Source organism: Apis mellifera, linkage group LG1 (assembly GCF_003254395.2).
Source record: "Apis mellifera strain DH4 linkage group LG1, Amel_HAv3.1, whole genome shotgun sequence".
NCBI classification, from domain to species: domain Eukaryota; kingdom Metazoa; phylum Arthropoda; class Insecta; order Hymenoptera; family Apidae; genus Apis; species Apis mellifera.
In genome coordinates, this window is record NC_037638.1 from 6,439,912 (window position 1) to 6,465,413 (window position 25,502).

At 24.9% G+C, this 25,502-nt stretch overlaps 2 protein-coding genes across 6 annotated transcripts in view; one reads left to right on the plus strand and one right to left on the minus strand.

Moving 5' to 3' along the window:
- Grd (GABA-gated ion channel) overlaps positions 1 to 25,502 on the minus strand; it is a 41,333-nt gene that overhangs the window by 11,250 nt on the left and 4,581 nt on the right. For 2 of the 4 annotated variants that reach the window (XM_016911804.2, NM_001305884.1), the window contains 3 exon segments: positions 11,933 to 12,081; positions 7,003 to 7,195; positions 6,235 to 6,455 (listed from right to left, as the gene is read on the minus strand). In XM_016911804.2, coding sequence (XP_016767293.1) covers positions 6,235 to 6,455; positions 7,003 to 7,195; positions 11,933 to 12,039 — 521 coding nt within the window. In that variant the 5' untranslated portion in view covers positions 12,040 to 12,081. 4 annotated transcript variants of the gene reach the window in all.
- Positions 14,382 to 19,945, plus strand: LOC100577039 (arginine/serine-rich coiled-coil protein 2). 2 transcript variants are annotated; one of them, XM_026441156.1, is made up of 5 exons: positions 14,382 to 14,651; positions 14,985 to 15,163; positions 16,280 to 16,479; positions 18,243 to 18,556; positions 19,332 to 19,576. In XM_026441156.1, exons 2-5 carry the CDS (start codon positions 15,017 to 15,019, stop codon positions 19,574 to 19,576), a joined length of 906 nt encoding a protein of 301 aa, XP_026296941.1. In that variant the 5' UTR covers positions 14,382 to 14,651; positions 14,985 to 15,016. The 2 variants fall into 2 exon arrangements, with proteins under 2 accessions (XP_026296941.1, XP_026296943.1); XM_026441158.1 differs by lacking the exon at positions 14,382 to 14,651 and having other exon boundaries at positions 15,017 to 15,163; positions 19,332 to 19,945.

Sequence of the window (25,502 nt, forward strand, 5' to 3'; positions counted from 1 at the left end):
TCAATTATGAATCAACTCGTATTAGTGAGAGACAAACATGTACAAGACTGAAGTGAAGAGATAAACATCTGCTCAACTTAGCAGATATACAAACCGCGTCGTTTGAAATTGAAATCGACCACGGATCGTCATCTCCATGGAGATTTGTAATTAATTGCGACATTCTAACAGATATTACGAATAAATTTTCGTCTCTGTCCGAATAAAAAATAGCAAAACAGTCGATCTATATATCGCAACAAGAAAAAAACAAAAAAAAATTAAAAAAGAAAAAAAATGAAACACCCAATTTCATATATCTCATAAAAACGAAAATCTGAAATTCATTTTAATTATATATAGTTACGTATTATTTTATTATATTTGGAAAAATATATTTAAATATTCAAATTGATTTTCAACTTAAAAGACATAATAATATCTTCAAATTCATTTGAGTAATATAATTTTAAAATACAATTTAAGTATTTATTTATTTATATTTAAGTATTACATATAAAACGATTTAATCTGTTTTTATTAATTCTTATTAAATATATATATATATATATATATATATATATATATATATATATATATATATATGAAATAAATTTTTTAATTAAGAAAGAACATAGTTAACAGATGAATTTATTTTCCTATTTACTATTACATTTCATATTCATTTTTCGTTTTATATAATCTTTCATTATAATCTTTCATTTAAATAAAACAAATTATCTAGTATATCTTTCATGGTTTCTGTATCTCATGTATATATTATCTATGATATTTTATATATGCTAATTTTACTTAAGCGAATCATCTAAATAAATACTATATTTTCTTCAGAACATTTCAAATATTATTTCGTGTATATTTTTAATGCGATGACATAAGAATTTTATTAATCAAAAGTTTTACACTAACCGAATATTTTTAAAAGAAGATGTGAAAAAAAGAACTATATTTTTTAACTTCAACTAAACGAATTAAATCATTTCTCATATTTAAAATTTTTTAATCACTTAAATAAATTAAACTATTTATTATTTATACATTTTTTAATGTTATAATAAATCATTATCGTTAAAATTTTATAAATTATGAATCAAGATATCATATATCATAAAAACTAACCTATCTTTTTCTATGCACTCTCCTTCAGTTTAAAACAGCTGTGATACAATACCATTCCAATAAGACAAATACGATTAACAAACTATAAAGATCAACAACTTGAAAATTACCATCACAGTTAACCATGTTTCGAATCAAACGTTGATTTCAGCTAAATAATTATTGTTTAAATTCGACTAATGTGAATAATCGCCAGTGTAAACATGGCCGATAGCGCACTATGCATAAGGTTAGGGTGTATACACATGAATACAGCGGTTAAGAGAGAGGATCATATTGGAAACTATGTACGTTGGCACAAGTATTCTAGCCAGTTGCACGCATGGACGAACGGAATCGCTGCAGTAACCAGGCATTTCGAGATCCTCGAGATCCTCCGTCCAAGAGGATATAAATCATCTCGAGCGTGAAGTGTACATACGGTGCCGAGTTAGAGGAAAAGTGGAGGGGGACTCTTCACATTTGCCAGCCTCCTTCCAGTTACCTCACCGTTTCGTCTTACTCTCTGACGCGGTATTTGCGAGCTTGATTCTCGGTTCAAAGAGAAACGCGACCCTCTTCTTTTTTTTCCTTTTTTAATTTTCTTTTTTTTTTTTCCTCTTTTTTCATCGCTCGAAAAACGCGCGGGAATTATCTCATTTACCTCGCTGTGTATTTTTAATTCATTTTTAACATGACTCTTATTTTTTTTTCTGCCGGTGACGCAGAGCTTGCTGGTTAATTCTAGTACTGTTTATGAACGGATAATAAATTTGAGAAGATTTTGTGATTTTTTTATTGTACATGGATATATGAAACAATTAGAGAAGAAAACACTAGATGAGAAGATTGTTGTATAATGTAAATATATATTTATATGAAATTTAATAATTTTATATATTTTTTTCTTTTCATAGAAAGTTTTTTAGATAATGTTTCCTTTTTATATAGCATTTTACATTATATTAAGGAAGATTAGTAATGGAAACTTTATCGTGAAAACTTTACCTGTAATTAAAGTCTGCTTCTTAGTGAGTTAAAATTATGCGAATTCATTAAAAAATTTAAATGGATTCATTTATTTCAATATTTTAAAAATGTTTTTTTTTTAAAAAACAATTCTTTAACAATAAAATATTTACTTGATGAATTGTAAATCAATGATTTTAATTAATCTTTTAGAAAAATATATTCGGAATTACATTAAAAAAAAAAAAATTTGTTACATATGCATCGACTTGCAATGATACTATTATTGAGTCGATTTCTCCGAACTCACTAAAGAATGCTTCACTTCACAAATTTTAATTTGGAGACCTCTTCAACCTTTGAATAAACCAACCTTACTCCATCCAAATTGTTCACTCTCAAATAAACGAGTGTTTTAAACGAGCGGAACGAAACTGAAGGGATAAACACCAGTTTTATCCGACCACAAAAATTCATGGAATATAAGAAACTTCAAAAGGAGTGATTTTCTAGCCTAGCAAGAGGATAAAGAATATATATATATATAAGAGAAAAAGAAAGAAAAATAAGTGGAATAAGAGAAAACAGAAGGAATGAAAGGGAAAGAGATTTATTAGTTTGCGTTTATTATGACGTATTCTTTAACAGCTTTCACGGGCCACCTCTCTCTCGTTTGCATAAAAATAACGAACTCGATTAGCATACAGACGCGACGAAATTCTAAAACCATTTCGTTCTAGAGATCACGTACACTACCACCACGTATTCTACCACGTAGGCGGAATCTAAAATCATGGATTTTCAGCCAAGGGAATCCTTGTGGTTATGGAAGATCACGGAGTGCACGCGGCAGATTATCCGTAATGGATAGAGACGTGTTTTAGGTCTACTTCGGTCTAGAAATGAGCGAATGTTGCCCATCCTAAGAACGTCTCACTACTTACTCTTGCCATCCGTGAAATCGTGCTGCGAATTCGCGATCTTTTGTCTAAGAGAACATGCGTATTCCGAGTTTTCGAATTTAGAGAGGTTAGATAGATTCATAACGCGATTGCCAACATTCACATGGAAAATTATCTAGATATTACGATTGGTCTTAAAGAAATAATTAGAAAAAGTAATTTTTTTTAACACTTTGAGAAATAGAGTATTATTAATAAATTTTCTACAAATTTTTTAAGTAAAAATAAAATCTATTTTTTATTATTAAAATTATTAAATGATAGTTTAGATATCAATAGTATTTTTGAAAAAAATATTAAAATAAAATATTTTATAAAAGATTAAAAATTATTTGTCTATAATTATTTGATAAAAATACGTGCATTTTTAGAATATCTAAAAGTAAAGACACTACAATATTGTTAGAATACTTTCCTGTAGATTTTTATATTTTAAGAAGTTAATCTCGAAATTTCATTTGTATCGTACAAACGTTAATTTAAATGTAAATGCGTATCACCGTGAATATGCATATTTAACAAAGCTTTCTAAATCTTGCTTATCAATGGAATTCGAAATCTTTCTCTTTTATTTTGTTTTCATTCCTGTGACACAAAATTATTTATAATTAATATATAAATTTTATGGTTTTTAAAAATATTCACAAATTAAATGTTCTTAATTTGTTTTGGTTTTTATTCGTGGAAAAAAACTAATCTATAAAAATAATTTCAAAAATAAAAGTATATTGCGAATATTTGAATAAATAAATAAAAATTAATTATAAAGATTTTTTTCGAAATAAATTTCCTTCCAAAAATGTTAAAATTTCCATAATATCACAAATGTAAAATATTAAATATTTTTAATAATAAATTTTAAACAAATAGATAAGTATATATTTTGTCGATAAATCAATGATTTTTATTGAATCGATGACAAAAATTATAAAAAGATAGTCAACCTCATTTTTATATAGATGAACAAATGTGTATATTTTTTTTTTGATCTATAAAAATTTATTTTTTAATTTACAAACAATTTATTTTTGCATTAGATGAAGCGAGATGAAGATAGAATGAAACAGCTTATTAATACATTTCAATAGATTTTAAATTATTGGATATTTTCAAATTTTGAAAGTGCTTTTCCACAAATTTTTGTAAAATTCTAAATATTGAATAATAATGAATATTATTGAATATTATTAAATATTTTTTAATATTAAAAAATAATTTAAGAAAAACGATATCACTGTGAAATACTTATTTTATGGATGCTGTGTATAAAACTTAAAAAGAATTAAACGATTAAAATTAACAAAGTTTTGAGATTTAGTTAAAAATCAAGTTGAAACGGAAAATATTTAATGTTTCTACGGTTTCAGATGTGTTTAATCTCGGCAAATTAGAATTTGTTAGAAGTTGTTCAAATAAATATATACGAAAAGCTTTACTAGTAGCTAATAAAGTGCTGTGCAAATAGCTGAGACGTGATCGACATTAATGGTTACCAATCGGTCATGAAAATGTACAGTGTATCGAAAAGAATTCACATTTTCTATCCTGGTCACATCCTATACTCTTCTACAAAGTTTCTTTCCAAGCTACTATAAATGTCACCAAAGATTTATTGCATAATTGTTGAAATAATATCAGGTTTATCCAATTATCTATTAAAAAATAATAAAAGACGAAATATTCAAATATTTAATTTGATCAAAAATTTAAATTTCTCTTCATGACTTGACATTCACTTGATTCATGAATAATTTTTTTCAAAGAAGAAAAATATAATTGTAATTGAGATTATGGAATAAAAAAAACACACACACACACAAATAGAATAATAAGAGTAAAATGTTTTCAATCAAAATTGTAAACTTCCTATTATATAAACTTAACCTAACTTAATTTTGTATTCATTTGAAGCACCAATAACATATTAGTAACGAAATAAATAAATATTTTACATTAAAAATATTAATAATAATGTATTATAGTTTTTTAATACCAATTTAAATTAATATATTAATATTTATTTATCACAATTATATTCATTACTAATATTTAAATTTTTCATACACGATTCATGAAAAGAAAATTCTGATTGGAGGATCGTTTCACGCAACTCTTTACACCGATCTAGAGCTAACAACATGACGCAAATCAAGACGGTAATTTCAAGTTCTTTGTTTTTCGGACACCGTACACAAAAGTTCAGAGAAGGATGATGCACTTTTGAAAGAACAAACGCTGTGCTCGACATATGATTCTTAGATAGCCACGAGATGTACGTATATGTGTATGCAGAAGCACCTTGAGCTCAAGGGTTAATTCTGGTGTGCACAATAGGTCCGATCCAGAAGACTAGGTCAAGAGAAAGGGAATGGGTTAACAAAAAGGAAACGTACATGATTCCCTGTTTTCTATCTTTCTTTATCCTCCAATCGTTGACCGTGTATATTTCTATTCATTTTACGCGGGCAATTTAAAATTGCTAATAATAAACCATCTGATCTAGATTTTTGGAATTTTGTTTCAGTTGTATTTTATCCACGATAGAGTATATAATATACAGAGTATATAATAGAATATATAATCGTAAATTTCAAAATTTTGTGTTAAATAAACATTTATTTTTGCAATAAATTTTTCTCTTAAATTATTAAACGACAAAAGCTCTGCCAATTTGTGTGTAATTTTTTTTAAATATTATGAAAAAAAATTTGTTTAGATATTTAATTTAAAGATAAAAAAATTGTATGTTTAATAAAAGTTTTATACATGCAACTACATTTTCTTTTATGCTCTAATGAAAGGGTTTTATTTTTTTATTCTAATTAAATCATTTATTTTTATTTAATATATTTAAATCTTTGATTTTCTTTTTAATGAAAAGTATTGTGACTTTCAGCTTTCAGAAGTAATTTTCAGTTTCTGGGTTTTTGTTAGATAGAATATCTTCTTCTTCTGTTATTATGATGAAAGAAAATTATATGTTAAGAGTTTTTAGAGACACTCTTGAAGTTTCCAAATTAAAACTTTCAGCTTCATAATATCAAAAACAAAAAAAAAAAAATTATAATTGTTAATTTCTAAAATAAAATTGCTTTAAAAATCGCTTTAAATTAAAAATTCAAAGATACATATTCAACATGAAAAAAATAATTATAAATTATACAAGAATATTATGAATTATTATGATATTATGATATTCATTCACCTTGAACTGTAGAGCACTCTACCATCTTGATAAAGTCTGACGAATTTATTGGGACTGGTTATAGTGTGTAAATAACTGTGCTTCCCGTTGTAAAAGTATGTATCCGGCTTCCAGATCCTCGCCAGCATCGATATACTAAGCGCCAGAGTTTCTTTACCGCCTTGAAAAGCCAAACGTCGATCCACCCACGATTGCCGGAAGTAACAATCCATTGAATAAGTCTGCGCAGAAATTTTTTTTTTGCCTCGTTATAAAAGTTTATAAACTTTTATTTGATGAAATCTTATAATTGATGGAATTTTCTTCTGCATTATTATAATATTTTGATACAATGATAATGTATTATTTATTGAAACAGAAATACAACTAGCTATTCTTATATTATTTTATTATTTTATTATTTTAATTTGTTTCATCATTCATATATTCCTTTTCTTTTATTTCTCTTATTCAAAATCCAAGGATCCAAAGATTCAAAGTTTCAAAGACAAGAAACAAAAAATTTCAAAGATTCGATAAATTCAAAGACTTAAGATCCATGAAAAGAATCTAAAGATACTTAAAAAGATCCAAAGATTCGTTTTACAAGAAAATACATATAAGACTGCTTTTGTACTCGGTTAAATAATATCACGAAACCATTGAAATCGAATTTGTACAATGTTGGACAATGATGAATGAGATCTCGAATGATTGTGGAGTCTGTATGCAGCAAAGAGAGTATCGTTGGGAAGAGAAACAAAAGGAAACGAACGAGGAGATACGAACCATATCGACTTCGGAAATCGGACCCATACTGCGCACCATGATGTCGACCTCAACCGTGGCCGGTGGACCACCGAAGTCTGGTCTCACGCTGTTGTCGTAACCGCGAAGCAAATTGTCCAAAAGCTCGCTTATGTTGCTATGATTATTGCTCTGTGTCCTCTGCCTCGTGGATGTTTTCGCCCCTGTCGCCGCTCTGTAACGATCGATCTATCAATTTTTATTCGATAAGAATAATATAAAATTGATTATTTGAAAGAATTATATACTCTTTTTCGAGTAAGAAAATTATTGATTACATTAAAGTATTCGATTTATACATATTATATAAAATATACGCTAAATTATTTCTTCTTCATAGCGTAACAATAAATCATTATTACATTCAAAAGTCAAAGATTTTCACATGTTCAAATATTCGATTAATATAGGTCACATTATATAAAATATATGCTGTGAAGTATAAATTATTTTTTCGTGTATTTTATAACCCAAATAGATTATTATTGCATGCAATTTTAAAGATTTTCTCATGTAAAAAATGTGAGACGAAATTAAAAGTGTTTTGTTATCGGAACACATTCAGAAAATAGAGGAAACTGCCATTAAAATTTCTTTTTCTTTCATTTCGATATTTCAATCGGTTAACAAAAGAATTCAACGTTTCTAAAACGTATTTAAAACGATACGAAAATTATAAATGGATCTGTGATTTAAATCTAGTGATTTATTTTTTTCTGGAAATATTTAAGTTACTATATTTTATCAGGAATCGCGTGATGATATCTTGGAAATCATATTGAGATGAACGAAAAGGCATTTTAAAGAGAAAGATTTCGTGCCTCTTTTATTCATTCGCTTTACCTGAAATTACAATAGTTCAAATTAGTTTTTTCTTTTTAATTTTAATAAAATTTAATTAAGTTTAAGAAAAAAATTACATACGATAATTGTATTCTTAAAATATTAATTATCTTATTAATGATCTTAATTTTCTTATTAATAATATTGAAGATTACTTCAATTATTTCTTGACATCAAAAAATTTTTTTAATCGTCAAAAGACTACTTCAATTTTAATGTATATATGTTAAAAGCTTTAATTAAATCAAAATTAACGATCCATTTGTTGTTAAATTATGCGGTTCTCCTTAACCTATATTCCCCTCCTCTTGATCTATATCGCATTTATCTATCCATTTGCACGATCCTGAATCATCGTATATTATATTTCGTAAATATATCGATATATGAGACAACCACATGTAGTATTTTTCACCATTTGAACGCATCGAGGACATTCGATTGTGCCATATCGTTCCTCCGTTATCGTAAACCGAGCTTTATAAAAGCGGAAGGGATAGGAGAATACCAACAGACGAATAGAAGGAAACGAAGAACGTATCATAAACGAATCTGTAAATTTTTGTAAAAATTCTGCTGAAAAATTTGAAAGAAATGATTATATTTGAATTACAGATTTGAGATAAATAGAAATCTGAAGTTAATAAATTTATTTAGAATAGATAATTCTATAATTCTTTTTTTAATGCCCATTACATGGCCAATATTTATGATTGATAGAATAATGTGATTGACACATGTGACGAATAAATAAAGAATATGAAGTAAAATATTTTTATTTTTTTCTCAATTATTCTTTGTATTTATCTCTAATGAAATAAAATGATTCCGCAATAAGTTTAAAACATACATGTTATGTATAAGTATTATATTCATACTAACCTATTCGTTTTGTCGAAAAAAAGAAAATTATCCGTTTTCTCAAAAAGAAAAAAAAAAGAGAATTCTTCGAAAAACAAAAAGAATTGAGAGAAACACAAATACATCCAATTCAAACATTCTCTCTGCCGATTCTCCAACCTAATAAACTTCAAGAATCCTCTCTAAATTAAGTCCAACCCTCTCCCTTTCTATTTTCCTTGTCCACCACTTGAGAAAAGAAAACAAACGGATAACACTTTAAAAAATATTCTTTTCACTCATTGTTCCCTCCGATTCGACAGCTGTTTCGTTTATGTTTCGTATGTTACGTATGGCGAAGTGTACATACGAGTGTGTGGAAATTGGACCGAGGGAATTTGTACAATGGGTGGGGAAACGAAAATTGCGGATCGTTTTTAAACCGAAATAAAGCGAGATTTTAATGTCTCTCTCTCTCTGTCTATGACTTTTCAGGTCACGATGAGAACGGATGCCCGATCGAACCCATGTTGTCCACTGTATATTTCGACTATCATTTGTGCCCAGTCTATTTTCCAGGATCGGCTGTATCCGCTTTTGTTTGCTGACATTGTGCTTTTTTTCGATTCCTCGATTCTTTTTCCCTCATATTCTAACCAAATAGACTATCGATACACTTACTGACAATATATAGAGTGTTCGATTAGGCACGCATCGTGAAACAAAAAAATTCGAATACTTTTTCCTATCTCTCTTTTTTATAAAAAAATATTTTTCTTCTTTTTTTTAATTTCAATGAGCAAAGTGAATGACAATCATTAATAATTCTCAGGATATTTATGGATAAAAATTATTTAATCAGATTAAAAATTAAATAGTGATATTGATCTAGTTATATTTAGGATTCTAGCGATTGTTAGGGAATTTTTTATCGTCGAGTTAAGCCTCTTTTACACGAATATTTGAATATTACAATCGTGCATATTATGTAGAATGTTAATATATTCGTGATATACTAATTTTTATTTTTCTAACTTTTAAAATCAATTTTCCAAAAATATTGCAAGAACGCTATATTAACTCTGTATATAAATTCAATATAACCTTTAAAGTTTCAAGATGTATATAAATTTCCATGTTAAAAAAATCTTAAGTATATGTTTGAAAGAAAAAATCAATTCTAAATTAATAAATTATATAAATTATATAAATATGAATAAATCGAGCTCCTTATTTCTAAAATTAAAGGATTAGAGGAAAATTGTTCTCTCATCAACTTACATGTAAATTTAACACGTGACCAATTTTATGATCTTATTGCTTTAATCGATCTCATTGATTATAGTTTCCCAAATAAATGACACGTTCTAATTCTACGATAATCATCCTACTATTGTATATTTTTTTCATAAGAAATCATTTTTTCTAGTTGTATCACGAATAATGGAACACATAGATGTATTTACTCAGAAAGAGGTATTTAAGAGATGTATTTAAGAGAATAGGAGGATGTTGCAGAGGATCTACATATTGAAATTATTAAAAAGATGGTTGACCTGTTTTTGCCAAGGAAATAAGGATTTGAATGATGCATCCTACGAGTTCTTTCTTTCATATGGCTGATTAACTCTCTCTCCTCGACCTCTTTCTAGTCTTTTATGTAAATATCAAGACGTAGCCTTTGTGGAGTGACTTCTTCACTTCGGTGACAGTGAGGTTTTATAGGGATTGCAGATTTGGATATGTTTCATGAATATTTTTTTTTTTTTTGATGATCAAATTGGCTTGATAACAAGAATAAATTTTTCTTTGAATTTCGTTTAATTGATTGAGCGAGAATTGAATATACATAAACTATTCTAATTAGATTTAATTTTTTACATATTATATAGTATAGATATATAGTATAATCTATAATAATTTTTATTTAGTAATTTCTTCATAATCTTTTGTAAATACAAGTTTTCGAAGAATTTTTTTTTTCCTATATAATAACAACTTTCAAAAAAAAAAAAAAAAAAATATCGATAAATATCGAAATTTATAGGGATTCTCTTGTAAGACTAAAAAAGATTTATGTTCTCCACTCGAGGAGAATATTTACTATACTTAAGGAAACTTTCTAAAACTTTCTTTTAAATTTTTTTACAGAAACTTATTTAAGCAAAATCGTATTATAATAATCTTTATATCTTAAATCAGGATTGAACATCATCGAGTTAAATTTTTTTTCAAATAATTATATGAATAGAATATTTATATTATCTCTTATTATATAAATGATCCACGTATTATTTATTTCTATTCAAAAGAATTTCAAGGTTTTCATGGTTTTCAAAACTTTTTAAAACTATAAGCAATAAACTTGAATAATATATAATATTTGATTTGTCCATTTTATTATTTATTTCTATTTCAAAGAAAAAAATATTTAATTCCTAATCAAAATGGGAAAATTACTTTTGTTATACTTTCGAAATTTTTTAATTAAATTGTTCGCATGATAGAACACAGAAATGAACAATTATGAGAAGGACGAGAAGGAAGAGAGAATTATCGGTTCGAATTGGGTTAATTGTCTGACAAGAGGGTTCAAATCAAACAGGGTTCCAATGATCTGCATTACGACGTTCATCCAACTCTCCGAATATTCCATCGTTGCATTTACGGTTTCTCATCGAATGGACGCTAGAGAATGCAGCTCTCGAGTTCAGTTTGGCCCATCATGCAAGAACAATCGTATAATCTATCTTAAGTATATTCGTTATCAATTGAACGACACGCAATTTTTAAGATATTTTTATTTCATCGTTTTTTTTTAACAATTTGCGAGGATATTCTATTAAAATTCATTTTATTTTTAATTAAGAGTTCCAATTTTTTTATAAATTTTCTCTTGCTATTGTTCTATAAGAAATAAAATAAATTGGTAAAGATGAATAACATCTTATCTTATAATTTATTTTTCATTAATAATAAATGTTTGTAGATTTTGAATAATTAAAAACTAATATTTATTAAATAATAAGAATTGGAAAGTTATTTAAGAAAGATTATACTATGCAAATTATGAAAATTAATCTATATTAAATAAATATTAAATTATTAATTGAAAATAAATTATATTTATACTATTTTACCAATTAAAATTTCGTTTCATTAGTAAATATAATGATAAAAGAAGATATTTTGTTAAAATTTTTTATAAATAGTATAAAAAAATATTTACAGAAACGATGCATAAGATGTGATCAAGTTGGCGAGGGCCAGAAGGACTCGCTGCTTCATCATGTCTTGGGACTGATCCTCCCTCACAATACGTCCTGATTCATTCATCAATTCGTTTGAAACGGCCAGCGTTTTAGATTTCTTCTATTTCTGAAACAAAAGATGTAAACAAAGATTGTTAATTTCTCTCATATATGAAGATATTTTCATGCATTATATATATTAATTGAAGAATAAAGAAATAGAAAAGACCTATTGCATTGAAAAGAAAAAAATAGAATATGAATAAAATGGGCTATTGGCTTAAATAAAAATCTTATATATTATAAAATTTTTAATGAAAAAATTTTCTAGAGAAATTTTAATGAAGAAATATTTTTTCTATTTTAATTATATGATTTATATGATTTATGAGAATATATTGCTATAGAAATTAAATTATAAATTAAATTTAAAAAAATTGTTTTATTAAAAGAAAAGAGAAATGTAATTTTTTGTATATTATTAAGCATTAAATAAAAATAAATGTTATTAATTTTCAAAAAAGATTCATTATGCAAAAAAGATAAAAAGATAGAAAGAAAATAGATCAACGAGATCAAAAAATATTTTAAAAATGTTATAATTTATTTTTTTTCGATGCTTTTCATATGCTTTGCCGTCTCTCCTTTGAGAGATTCCTTTATCATCAAGCCATCATTCATCGAATAGTTAATGAACCACAAATTTCTCTTTTTTTCCTTCTTTTTTTCATCATTTGCCGACCAATTAAACTGGAATAATTTCAAATTTTATTTTCAATCGTCGACGAGGGAATATGTCGACGACACATTCGACGAAATTTCACCATTGATGTCCTATTTTGAATAACCATTCGAATGCATCGTTTTCGATCCAATTGTTTCCTAGATAAAAATATTTCTCTCTAACATGAATGATTTTTCATGAGATTCTCTTAAGGAATAATTCTTATGTGTATAAATATTTTCATTTTATAAATTAGATTAAATAAATTTTTACAAATAAATTTATATAAATCAAATATTTCAAATTTTTAATTGATAAAATAATTAAATTATTAATTCAATAATTTAACATTGACTTGATCGAAAATTTAAACAATAAAGAAATTTTTGAACTATATAAATCAATTTCAAAGATTGTAACTGATTGAATTCTCTCTGATTTCTTACCTTCTGAAATTGTAAATATACATTTATGAATCACCCATATTGTTTAAAATATGATTATTCTTTGCTTCAATTTTTAAATAATTATATTTAATTTTTTAATTTTTTTAAAAAAAATCATATTAAATTCTACAGTTTTTTCACAATATCTTTTACACAAACAATTCAATTAAAAAAAAAATCTCGATCATTGTAATATTACGAACGAAAATCGCCATATCGAACAATGATCATGCTCAAACACTTTGTATATTCATGATGAAAAAAATCCATTTCCAATTACGCAATCGATCGACGATAATTAATACTACATTCTGGTCCGTATGAACGTGCAAGTATAGCTAATTGACGGTTGGAGAAAGGAATTAATTCGTTCGCTCTTTCTTTGTGGTCTAAATTGGACGTCGTATTTCGCCGACAGAGAAACACAAAACATGGCTTTTTCCATCGTGTTCCCTCGTTTGAAAACGAGGAGGCCGCAATTCCAGTAAACAAGCATCCGAATGGGTAAATATCTGGCACTGGTAGCGTACACACATGAGCGTGAAAGCAAGAGAGGAGAAAGGTAGTAAAAGGTGGCGTTTGACTTGCAATTTAGCTCGTCGCGGTATCCGTCGATAATCAGGTCGCTTTTCGTTCGACGGAGGCTTTTAACACTAGAACTAGTAAACTAATTGAAGTCGTCGTTTTTGGATCTTTTATTTTTTGAATATATTTAAATATAATACTTTTGATAAAACTAACATAATAGAACTTTCTGTGTTCACAATAGAATTGCGATTAACGATATCGATAAATATCGATAATATTAATATTAATATCAATAAATATCGATAATATTAATATTAATATCGATAAATATCGATAATTCAATATATCGATAATATCGTTATGATATAGAAATTCTTAGCGAAATTCTTATTTTTTCTTATTTAAAGTTATTATTAAAGATATTGTTAACGATTATTTATGAATTAAAGATATCTCATTGAATTTTCGATATATTGAAAATATCGTTAAGATATCGATAATGCGAATAGAAGTGAGTGAAGTGATTTATAGATAATATTTAATATTCTGAGAAGAAAATTTTAATTATTTCTATCCTTTAATAATATTTTAATAAGTACATTAAAAACTAATTAATATAATGATGTATTAAAAAATAATAACAAATAATGTGTTATTTCTATTATGTTATCTTTACATATAATTATTTTATGATTTTGATGAATATATTTCGTATTCGATAAATTATATCAAAATTTATGTACATATATACATTGAAATTAGCAATTTGAAATTGAAAAATCGAGATTAAAAAAGTGACAATAAAAGTGCCCAGCAACGTATTTCATTAACTGTCAATTTATCGCTATTGATTTCAATAGAATTCGATATGTTTTAATTAAAATTCGTGGTTGGAAAAAATTTCTATCTGCTGACTTTGACTGTCAAATCAAATGAGAATTATTCAGGAATGAGGATACATTGATTTTCATACCTATGTTATCTCGAAATCTTCGGAAGGTAAGTCATATCAAATTTTTTTAAGGTGTATCCCTAACAAAGCATGTATAAATTTTGACGTGTAAATAAAATTATTTGACAATCATTTTTATTTTTGGCAACACTTTCTTCTTCATCAAATAATTTTTATATTTTCATAATTTACATAAATTAAGATAAATTTTGTGTTTTTTTTTAGTAAAAATTTTAATAATTATAATAATAACATTATCTTTCACGAAATTCAAATATTACATATCATCTTTTCATATTTTGCTTTATTCTATTATTATTATTGTTATTCATGTGAATATTTCAATGCATGTTGTTTTTTCTCTTTCTACTTTTCTATAGTATATTTACTCGAAGTTAAAAGCGAATCAACCATGGTGTATCCGTCGAATCCACGGCTAATGAATCGGGTCTTGGATGCCGTGGTGCATTTGTGCGATGGTAAAGGATCCACAGCTCGAGATGTCCTCGATTATCTTCGACAAACTTCCAAGAGTACGCCGAGGAACTTGACGATGCAGGTGACAGTGGTGGAAACGTAAATTAATTTCGTACGATTCGTAGTGATTCGACATTGTTGATTGAAATTTCACCGTTTCACGTGCGATGTAAACTATAAATTAACTGTGATATTTAATAATAATTATTAATTAGATATAAGTCAAATTTTTAAATTTGTGAAATTCTTAAAATGCTTATTATTATTATCATTATTTTCTACGATTTGAAATTTAGGATTAGCAATTACGATTCTTTAATATTTCGAACAAATTTATTAATGATGAAAAATAATTATTGAACAGAAAATGAATTAAAAATCGTGAAAAAAAAAAGAAGATTCAAAACTATTCCCTAGTTATATTCGAATTGCATTATGTTTTATAGAAGAAAATTTTTCAACGTTTTTCTAAATATTTGAAGGTTAAAAAATTAAAATTAAAAAAAAAATTTTCTAAAAATTTAATAATCAAAAATTTTCAATTATTTTTTAAAAAACTTATCTATGTAAAACTTCTTCTTTTTCTAAAATTTTTTACTAAAATTATTTCTAACCTAAAACATTATAAAGAAGAATATTAATTGAAAAAATATCCAAACCGATGTTTTTTTCTTTTTTCTTTCATCAAAAATTCATCAAATCTTCGAAAATCACAGGAAAACAATATCCAAGGTATTAGTTCTTCCAATTTGTAAAATTCTATAATCATGCTGCAGATGGTTGTCAAACAATTTGAAGCACTTTAGGAATCTTCGAACGTTTTTGACGATCTATCAGCCACTTCGTAGAAGAAGGAACACATTTTCAAGCATTTTCTTTAATATTTTAATTTTCAAAGTTTATAAACTCAATTGGGAAATCTTTATCTTATATCATCGATAATTTGAATGGAGAAACTTGAAAATTCAATTAACGATAACTAAGTAACAAGAATAATATATTAATAATAAATAGTAAGAATAAAATTATTTATATTATATCGAAGAAATCGTTATACATTTTCCACAAGAATATTATATGACATATGTACATATGATTTCATATTGTTTATATCATAAAATTCTTTTGAAATTAGAAAAAAATTTTATTGAGGTTAGAATTCATTGCATTTGCTCTTTCTTACGAAATAAATTTTCAGGTTCATCGAGCGTTGAAGCACGCGGTGAATGCCGGTTTGTTGCGACACAGAAGTGGTCGTTACAAGGCAGTGTTCACGTTAAATCCAGCTCCGATTAAACAGTCCGTGAACGAGAATAACGAGCAAAAATCGATCATTGAAATGAACATGCAGCAGAGACCATCAAGCGTCAAAATGATTAAAGAGGACAATAACAACAGGTTAATGTCTTATTAATTATCAGAAAATAATTCAATAATTTATTACAAATAATTCATTGAAATTGGGACGAATGATCTTTAAAATTATGTATATTTTAAAAATGAAATAGATCAGAAAATAAAAAATTAAATTATGTATTAATAATTATGATAGAAATAATAGTGGTTAATCTTGAAAAAAAATATAGATTTTTATTTAATTTTAATTATTTTATTTTAGATTATTACCAATTTGTTAAGATTTAATAACTAATGATTCACATATCAAATTGCAATAGTTAATTACGCTATATCAAAAATAGTGATTTAATAATAAACATCAGAAGAGATAAGTGGAAGAGAAAATTATATTTAGCATTTTATTGAATATAAAAAAAATTGAATTCGTTTTCATATCGAATAAATTGAAAATATTCAATCGAATTAATATGAAGATCATGTATATTTTCAACAAAGATGCCTTGAATGATTAAAATTATACGTATAATAACGTTTCATTAATCTTCTACTAGTGAGACAGTTTAATCTAATTAATATTCATTATATAATACAGTTACACAAGTTCTCTCGTCTCCGTAAAATGATGTTAAACACAGTCAGAGAGAATGTCGCGTACTATTAAATTGGTATGACTGCTTAACACTTATATCTTTGTTCTAAACAATTCTCTATTCTTCATTTAATCATTATCCTTTTTATTTTATTTCATGAAAATTGAATATTTGAATGAAATTTAAATTTGAAAGTTGAATGTAATTCATTTAACAATTTCAAAATCAAATTGGTTTCTAAAAATATTTTTATTATCATTATTATTACTATAATTTATCATTAAAAATATAATTTTTAAAGTCAGTAAAGTATTTAATGTATTCTTAATGATTCTATGAATAATTTCCAAGCAATTATATTTCAATCAACTATACATAGAGATATTTAAAATTATCTAATAGAAATCTAATAGAAACTGACAAGTTTCATTAATCAATGTGAAAATCTTATAATGTTAAAATTATTGAATTATATATTTTGAAAAATAACTATTCAGAAATAAAAACTATTCTCATTGATTATAAAATAAAAATAAAAATAAAAAATATAGAATATTCTTTCATATAGAATATTAATTCAATAATAAAAAATTATTATATTTAATATTTTAATTATTAGTATGTGTTTATTCATTTTATCAAATTTCAAAAATAATATATCAAACTTTTATCGTTTAATATTTATTGTTAATGTTATTAGATTAAATTTTTTACTATACATCGAGTGTTATTTTGGCAAAAATAAACAATAGTCTGAATAGAGAAATTATGTTTCAGTATTAATGTCTTTTGATTTATGATTAACATTGTTTTCGCTAAAGATAATGAAAGAGAATGGAACTTTCATTTTAAACTGATATTCCCGGAAAATTAGATTTCACAAAACTGCTATTAAAATTGTATTCAAAATGCAATTGTATTCAAAACTGTATAACAAAATGTCTAACAAAAATTGTATATATATATTTGTTATTACCTTAAATGAATATTTTTTTATTTAAAAATATTTAAATAAAAAATATTTATAACTCTATTTAGTTCTATAATAAAATTCATGATTTCAGTTAAATTATTATAAATTTCTATGAATTTGAAATCTAAATCATAAAATTTCTACAAATCAATAATTAAAATATAATAAAAGAATCCATAACATCTATTCATAACCATTTTACAATCCAACATAACCTAACTTATTTTTTTTTTTTTAAGACGGAAGCGAAGAAAATCACGTCAGGAAAGGAAACGAAAAAACAATAATCAAAGAAGACGAAAACATCACAGTAGGTCGAAAAAGATTGACGAGCTGAAGAAAAATATGAGCGAGATACGAAAGCTCAAGTACAAAGAAAATGGTGAAAGTGGCCGGTCACCGCGAAACAAAATTTCGACTAGCAAAATGAGAGAAAATATTGGAAACCCGTCAAGTTCGTCTGCTCGTAAAAAGAGCGAGCTGAGATCAAGGGATTCTAACAACTATAGCGATTTATCAGACTCGAGCGATTATGAGGATAGGAAGGTTAAAGGTAAATTATTTATACGATAAGATATGAATTATATAGAAAAACTAATCTGCTCTATTAAAGAGTACAAATGATAATTATAAAATTTGATGCTCGATATATTTTATTACATTTATGATTACGGAATTCCTTTTTTTTTTTTTGGAAGAATTAGCATTTTATTTTTCGAGTTAGAACTAATTACATATACTCATTTATTTACCACTTTAAATCTGACGAAATATATTATTTTGTAATATTATTCTTTTGAAATTGACCATATATCATTAGTAATCTAAGAAAGAGAGAAAAATTATAGTAAATTTATCTAGAAGAGTTGCTTCACTTTAAATCTAAAATTTAAAATTTTTTATAAGATTTTTTTATAAGAAATACGATATTACATTAGGATAGATAGATATCTAGCTAGCGAATATTTGGTATTAGAGAGAAGCGTTTTATCGAATATCTCGATAGCTTAACTGATTAAAGGAATCGTCTGACAAACGAAAGATCCGGTTTAACTTTGATAATCCGTTGGATCGATTCTTTTTCTCTTAGTCATGCGAAATACTTCCAAATGTGTTCATTCATTTTTTTTTTTTTTTATTGTTCTCAATCCTACTGATTGAAGCCATGCACCAGAAATTCGAATTTATTTTATCATGATAAAAGATAAGATAACGAATTTAAATAACGAAATATTAAGATAACGAATTTAAATAACGAAATATTAAGATAACGAATTTAAATAACGAAATATTTGAACAATAATTGTTTTTAAAATTATTTTTTCCAGTGCCAAGAAAAAATGTGCCAGCAATGTGCGACGAATATAAATACGAAGGAAATGTGAAACAAAATAGAAGATCGGTTTCGCGGAATCGAAGCCCCCAAAGACAAAAATCCCAGCAATTGCACAAATATTTTAACGATATTAACAAGACAAATAAGCCAAATACTACTGATACTGAGAAAAACGAGGAGGCTCAAGAAGAAGAAAAAAACGAACCTAATAACAGCGGAAGTGGTAGCACATTGTGAAATTGTTGAATCATGTTTCACTATGATATGACTATCGATCTCGTAAATTACTTTTTTTTATTTTTAATATATTTTTTTACATCGATGTTGTGCAAAATTCTTAATGATATTTTATTCTGTACCGTTTTAAATCTTTGTAGCAGTATGTAGTTTAAATAACACGCATTATTCTCAGTAGGGAAATGGGCAAATCTGTTGGATTTATCAAAAATTTGTAATATTTTTTAATAATTTATATGTTATATCAATATTATGATAATAAATTTAGAAAAATTTGAAAAATTTGGAAAACTTTGCAAAAATATAATTCAAATGATGCTAATCTTTGAATGCTTTCAGCAAAAGAATAATTTTATAATGAATAATAATTGATGATGATATCATAGATATAGAAAAAAAGATACGTTTATATAAATTTATATAATGCAAATTCAGAAAAATTATACATATAAAATCAAATACCCAGACGCTAAATAATGAAGAAATTTTTTTTAAGTTCGTATCATGATGATGACTATCATCTTTTAAAAGAATATTTTCTAAGAATAGTGGAAAAGCCTGGAAGCAAAACATTTTTCAACGTAGCATGACTAAAGCTTTCTGCTGTTTATCGGTTTAGCCAATGGCGTTTTTCTTGTTGTGCAACTTCTCGATACAAATTTGCACATTTTTTATCATGTACTTTTTTCTTTAAATCTTTAAATTATATTTAGATTAAAATTATAAAATTGTATTTGAAAATCGATTTACGATTACGATCGTGCATAATTGTATTGTTTAATCTATTATTTGAACTCGATTTTAATTATTAAATTTTAGTTATTAAATGTTATTGAATAACAATAAGTAATTTCTTTTCGATTATTAGATATAGATATTTATTAACGATAGGAAATCATCCGTAGATGGATTGCAGAGTTGATGGATTTAATTTCGAAATGGAGTTAATAACAGTATTGAATTTTGAGTATTAAATTTCAGTATTATTTTGACGTTTTATTGACATGCTAATCTATATCTTATAGCCACTCACTTTGATACATTGGTTTATTGAAATATTATTCGAATTATTATTGGAATACACTTTCAATAATAATTTAAATTAATGAATTATAACAACTATTCGAAAATTATCGAATTAATTACTTGATTAAATTCTATTTGATCAATGACAAAGTAGTAAATTGTGCAATTCTAATTTCTAATATTACTTAAAGAATAATGTAATAATGGAATAAATAATTCAAATAAATAATTGTTTATCACATTTATATATATATATATATTATAATAATATTTCTTAAAAAAAAATGGAACAAATGATTTTGAAAATTGTTATTAATAATGATTGGACATATATATATATATATGTCTCCATGATATTTTAAAATATTAGAAACAATAAATACAATAAGCAAACAATAACAATAACACAAAGGAAGGAATTTTAAATATTATTTGAATAATTTTCTCAATTTGATACATAACAAAGCAGTTTGTACATACATCACATATCTTTGTTACGATATTTATTTTTCAAATATGGGTCAAAGTACGAAAATTTTGTAAACAACAGCATACATACTCGCTCTTAAAAACGAATCAATGCTCTTTCCGAAATTCGTATTTTTTTAAGTTTAATTAAACGAATTTTATCCATGGAAAAATCTTCATATAAAACAGGGCGTGTACTTTTTTTTTTCCATTATTACAAGAGACCATTGTTTGTGGATATACAAAGTGTTCCATGTGTTCTGTAGAGCGAAGTGGAAACGTGAAATCAGTGAAAAAAGTCTATATAAACATACTGTTGTTGATATTGATTCTGCAAAAAAATATATACTGTTGATATTGTTTCTGAAAAAGAAATATATATATTTTTTTTTTTGAAAACAAAATGATAATTACGTCTTTCATTTCATTTAATTTGATCTTTTTTCAAAAATAAAATAATATTTAAAATTTTACAATTTTAATTTTAAAAGAATTTTTAAAATAACAAAAATATCCTATCTTTGAAAAGAATCCATCATGTTGCACGTGTAACAGATAACTCTTTAGTTTAAATTAATGATTAATTTTATCAAAAGTAATAATTTAAAAATTTTTAAATATATTGCACCACACCTTTTGAGAATAATCATTTAAATATTTTTAATTTTACTAAATATATTACACGTCATATGATTGAAAAAATATTCATCATATTGCAATAATTCCTAAATTTAAATGCTCGTTATAAGATTATATATCATAAGCATGGAGAAATTACGATAATTTATTCGATTTAATTTGCATTCGATAAGTAATGCAATAAGTAATAAATAAAAAAAAAAAAGAAGAGAAAAATCATCCATATTATTATATTTTTTTTTTTAGTTTAGATTAAGAATATATTTAACTGTTGTTATTATTATTTCTCTATTTTAAAATTTCTACGAAAAAATTTTCATATTAGTTTCGATTTTTATATCTTTTTTTTCCTATTTTTCTTATCTATCACTTTTTTTTAAATTTTTCTTCTTGTTTGCTTGTTGATCTGTTTTTTTTTATTTTTGTTTTCATTAAAATTAAATTTTTCTCACGAAATAATATGTAAAGATAATAATTCTAAAGAGAAAAATTTGGCGAATTCACACAAAATTTAAGAATATTAATTTTAATAATGATTTCGATAATGATTTTTTGAATTTAAGTAATACAAAATTTTTTAAAATGAGCGCGTTTAATGTACAAGATTTAAGTTTTTCACGTAGAATAAAATGTTAAAAAAATATAAATATATACAAGTTGAAAAAGAAAAAAAAAAGGAATATAGTCCATGTTTCTTCTTTTATTTTATCGTTTATAACAACATCACGAAACATTTTTACGCGCTACTTTCAGTAAAAATTTTTAAAACCTTTTAAAACATAACAACATCACGATCAATTTTATTCATCATCTCGAAGTTCACTTTCACTTTTTTTTATTTTTTAATTAATTGAATCACGACTTTGCATGATGTAATAAAATTATCGAATTTATAAAAAATAAGTAGAATCTCTAAATATTTTGATCGTTGCTTTTTTTATTATAAATAAAATATTTATTTATTATCGAAATGGAATTTTTTATATGGTCTCATAAATTCAGAACTGTTATTATAATTTATTAAAAAAATTCTTTTAACTTCCTAAAAAGAAAAAAAAAGAGGAATTACTTCACGATAATTCATTTTTATCATTCAATATGCAAAATTATGATAATTATCATAAATTATGAAAATAATGAATATGAATACTTGTTTTTATATTTATCTACTTTTTCACACGATCATTATTTTTGCTAAATTGATATCACGAGCAATTATATTGGCATAGAACTGTCAGTCATTTTTATTACTCTTATCTTTGCAAATTCGAGTTTCTTTATTACGTTCCTCCTTTCCACCTGTCTGCAGAAAAATGGATCTATGTAAAAAAAAAAAAAAGATTAATTTTCATAGAATTGGCACGTTCCATATCGTAAATTAATAGATTTGTTTCAAAAATTACGTGTTAAATATTTATTATGAATATATTTCTTATATATTTCATATATACAAGGTATTAATATATTCATGAAATTCTTTGGAGAATCGAAGAATAACACAAAAGTTGGTATACAAAAATGTCGATTAAATCCTTATTTGTTAAGTTATAAACAATTGTTTGCGTTACACAAAGTGAGATTTCTCTATCTTTTTTACACTATCTAGTGTCCTTATCTCATTTTATCTAACCTTAAATTACTCATATATACTATATACTATATACTATACTATATACTATATACTAAGTAATAAATATGTAAGTAAATAATCTAAAATTTTTCTATATTAACTTTTGTATTTGTTTTGCTCTTTAGAATTCACAATATTAACACATTTGTTATTGTTATTCAAAAAGAAACACTTCGATTAATTAATTGATTAATAATTTTATATAATATACAATTAAGATTATGTAATATAAAAAAAATTTAATAAAAATTAATAAAAAGATTTAATAAAAGAAAAAATGAAAATAAATGCATCGTATTTTATATATCATGCATAATTATCTCTAATTATTACTTAAAATTTTATAATTATTAACAAGCTTAATTAATTAATATGATTATTAAGCCGAGAAATACATTAAAAATTTCATTTAACTTTAACGTTAAAGATTATTTAACTTTTAATGCATTCTTTTCAAGAAATATTGAAGAAAATAATTAAATATATATAACATTTTTTTCTATCTCAATAATAACTTTTACAAATAAGCACTTTTGTTAATTTTTCACGATAAATGCGAAAAAACATGAAACTAACCTATTTGACTCGATTTAGTAATTTTCTAGTTAGTTTTTTTATCGGGGATAATTTATCGGACAGGATCCGTGAATTTTTTGAATCCGTCTAAAAATTTAAGAAATGAAAGAGAGAGAAGTGGGACGTAAAGAAATATCTTCGAAAAGTTTTTGCGAAGAATCGGTGATAGAAAGTTCTCGTCGGATAATTTATAATCGGTTTTTAGGAAGAAAGATAAAAAATGAAAAATGTCGAGAAAAGGATCTTCGTTACGGGATAAATTTTCCAGTTATATGATACTTGAAAATGTTCTTTTAATTGCGGTAGTTAGGTAAAGATTTTTCAGTTACATCTTTCATAATCTTTTGATAATCCTTTCGTAAATAGATATTAAAGAAAGAAATTGTTAACAAGTTTTGCGCGAAATGATATTATTACAATTATCGAGTTGATTATTTTTGTAAAAAGATAATAAAACTCAATATTTTACTATTTATATACTAACACTATAAAATTGTACTATAAAATATAATTTACATATTTAAATAACATATATATATAGATAGTATGTATGTATAATATTTGTACATATATTTAAAAAATAAGAGAATGAAATTAAAAATTGCTAAACTCTTAAATATTCTATTTCTTTTTTTTTTATGCACGTAATTAAACTTTTCATAATTATCGTAATCAAATTTTCCTCCGTTGAAATTAAATTTTTAGTGCATGTTTAGGATTGAGGTTAAGAATCTTAAACGAAAATCTTTCCGATTTGATATTATTATTTACTTTTATCGTTTCATAAATATGATGAAATTCGTGAAGATATGTAAGATAAATATTCATTATATAAAAATATTGTCGCCCATTTTAGCATCACGCATGAAGAGTTCTATCTTTCTTTAAATCGCAAATTTATGTTTTCTACAATTCTCGTATCACTTCTCTCGAGTTTATAACTCATACGAATGTAATCACATAAATATTATATTCTTCTTTATTTTTATTTTTGATATAAATCTTTTTAATATTTCGTATATGCAATATATTATAAAAAAATTCTTTCCTATTTAATATTGTTAGTAATTGATAATAATATAAAAACTTCCTTTTAATGATAATTTAAAAATATTACTAAAAGCAATAACTAAATTTCGTTAATAATAAATTTTGCAATATATAATATCAATTTATCTGTATAAAAAACAAATCTTGAAAATCACTAATTCGATAATTTCCAATATCTATATTACTAGCCAAAATTTTGAAATAGAAACTTTTTCACTTATAAGTATATCGAATTTCGAATTAATTGAAAAATTAACTGAAAATTAATTTGAAATTAAATAGAATATCAAATATCAAAAATAATTTTATTTAATTCCCTTTCTAACCTATTCCAAACTTTTGATCAATAATATTTACTTACTTCGAAAATCCATGATTCTAAAGATATATATTCCATATTCTCCCGAAAGAGATATTGTTATGTTCGACACGTCTGATCATAAACCTTCAAATGAGTAAAACAATACTGCAATTTATTTGTGCAACGAAATGACATCGAAATGTCGCATCTTCAGTTTCAAATAACCATTCTTTTAC

Bases quoted from the DNA above. Each gene is read 5' to 3' on its own strand.
- LOC100577039 (XM_026441156.1), top strand. From the start codon at position 15,017: ATGGTGTATCCGTCGAATCCACGGCTAATGAATCGGGTCTTGGATGCC. The intron at 15,164-16,279 runs GTGACAGTGGTG...ATAAATTTTCAG, and splicing joins CGAGGAACTTGACGATGCAG to GTTCATCGAGCGTTGAAGCA. The intron at 16,480-18,242 runs GTTAATGTCTTA...TTTTTTTTTAAG, and splicing joins AAAGAGGACAATAACAACAG to ACGGAAGCGAAGAAAATCAC.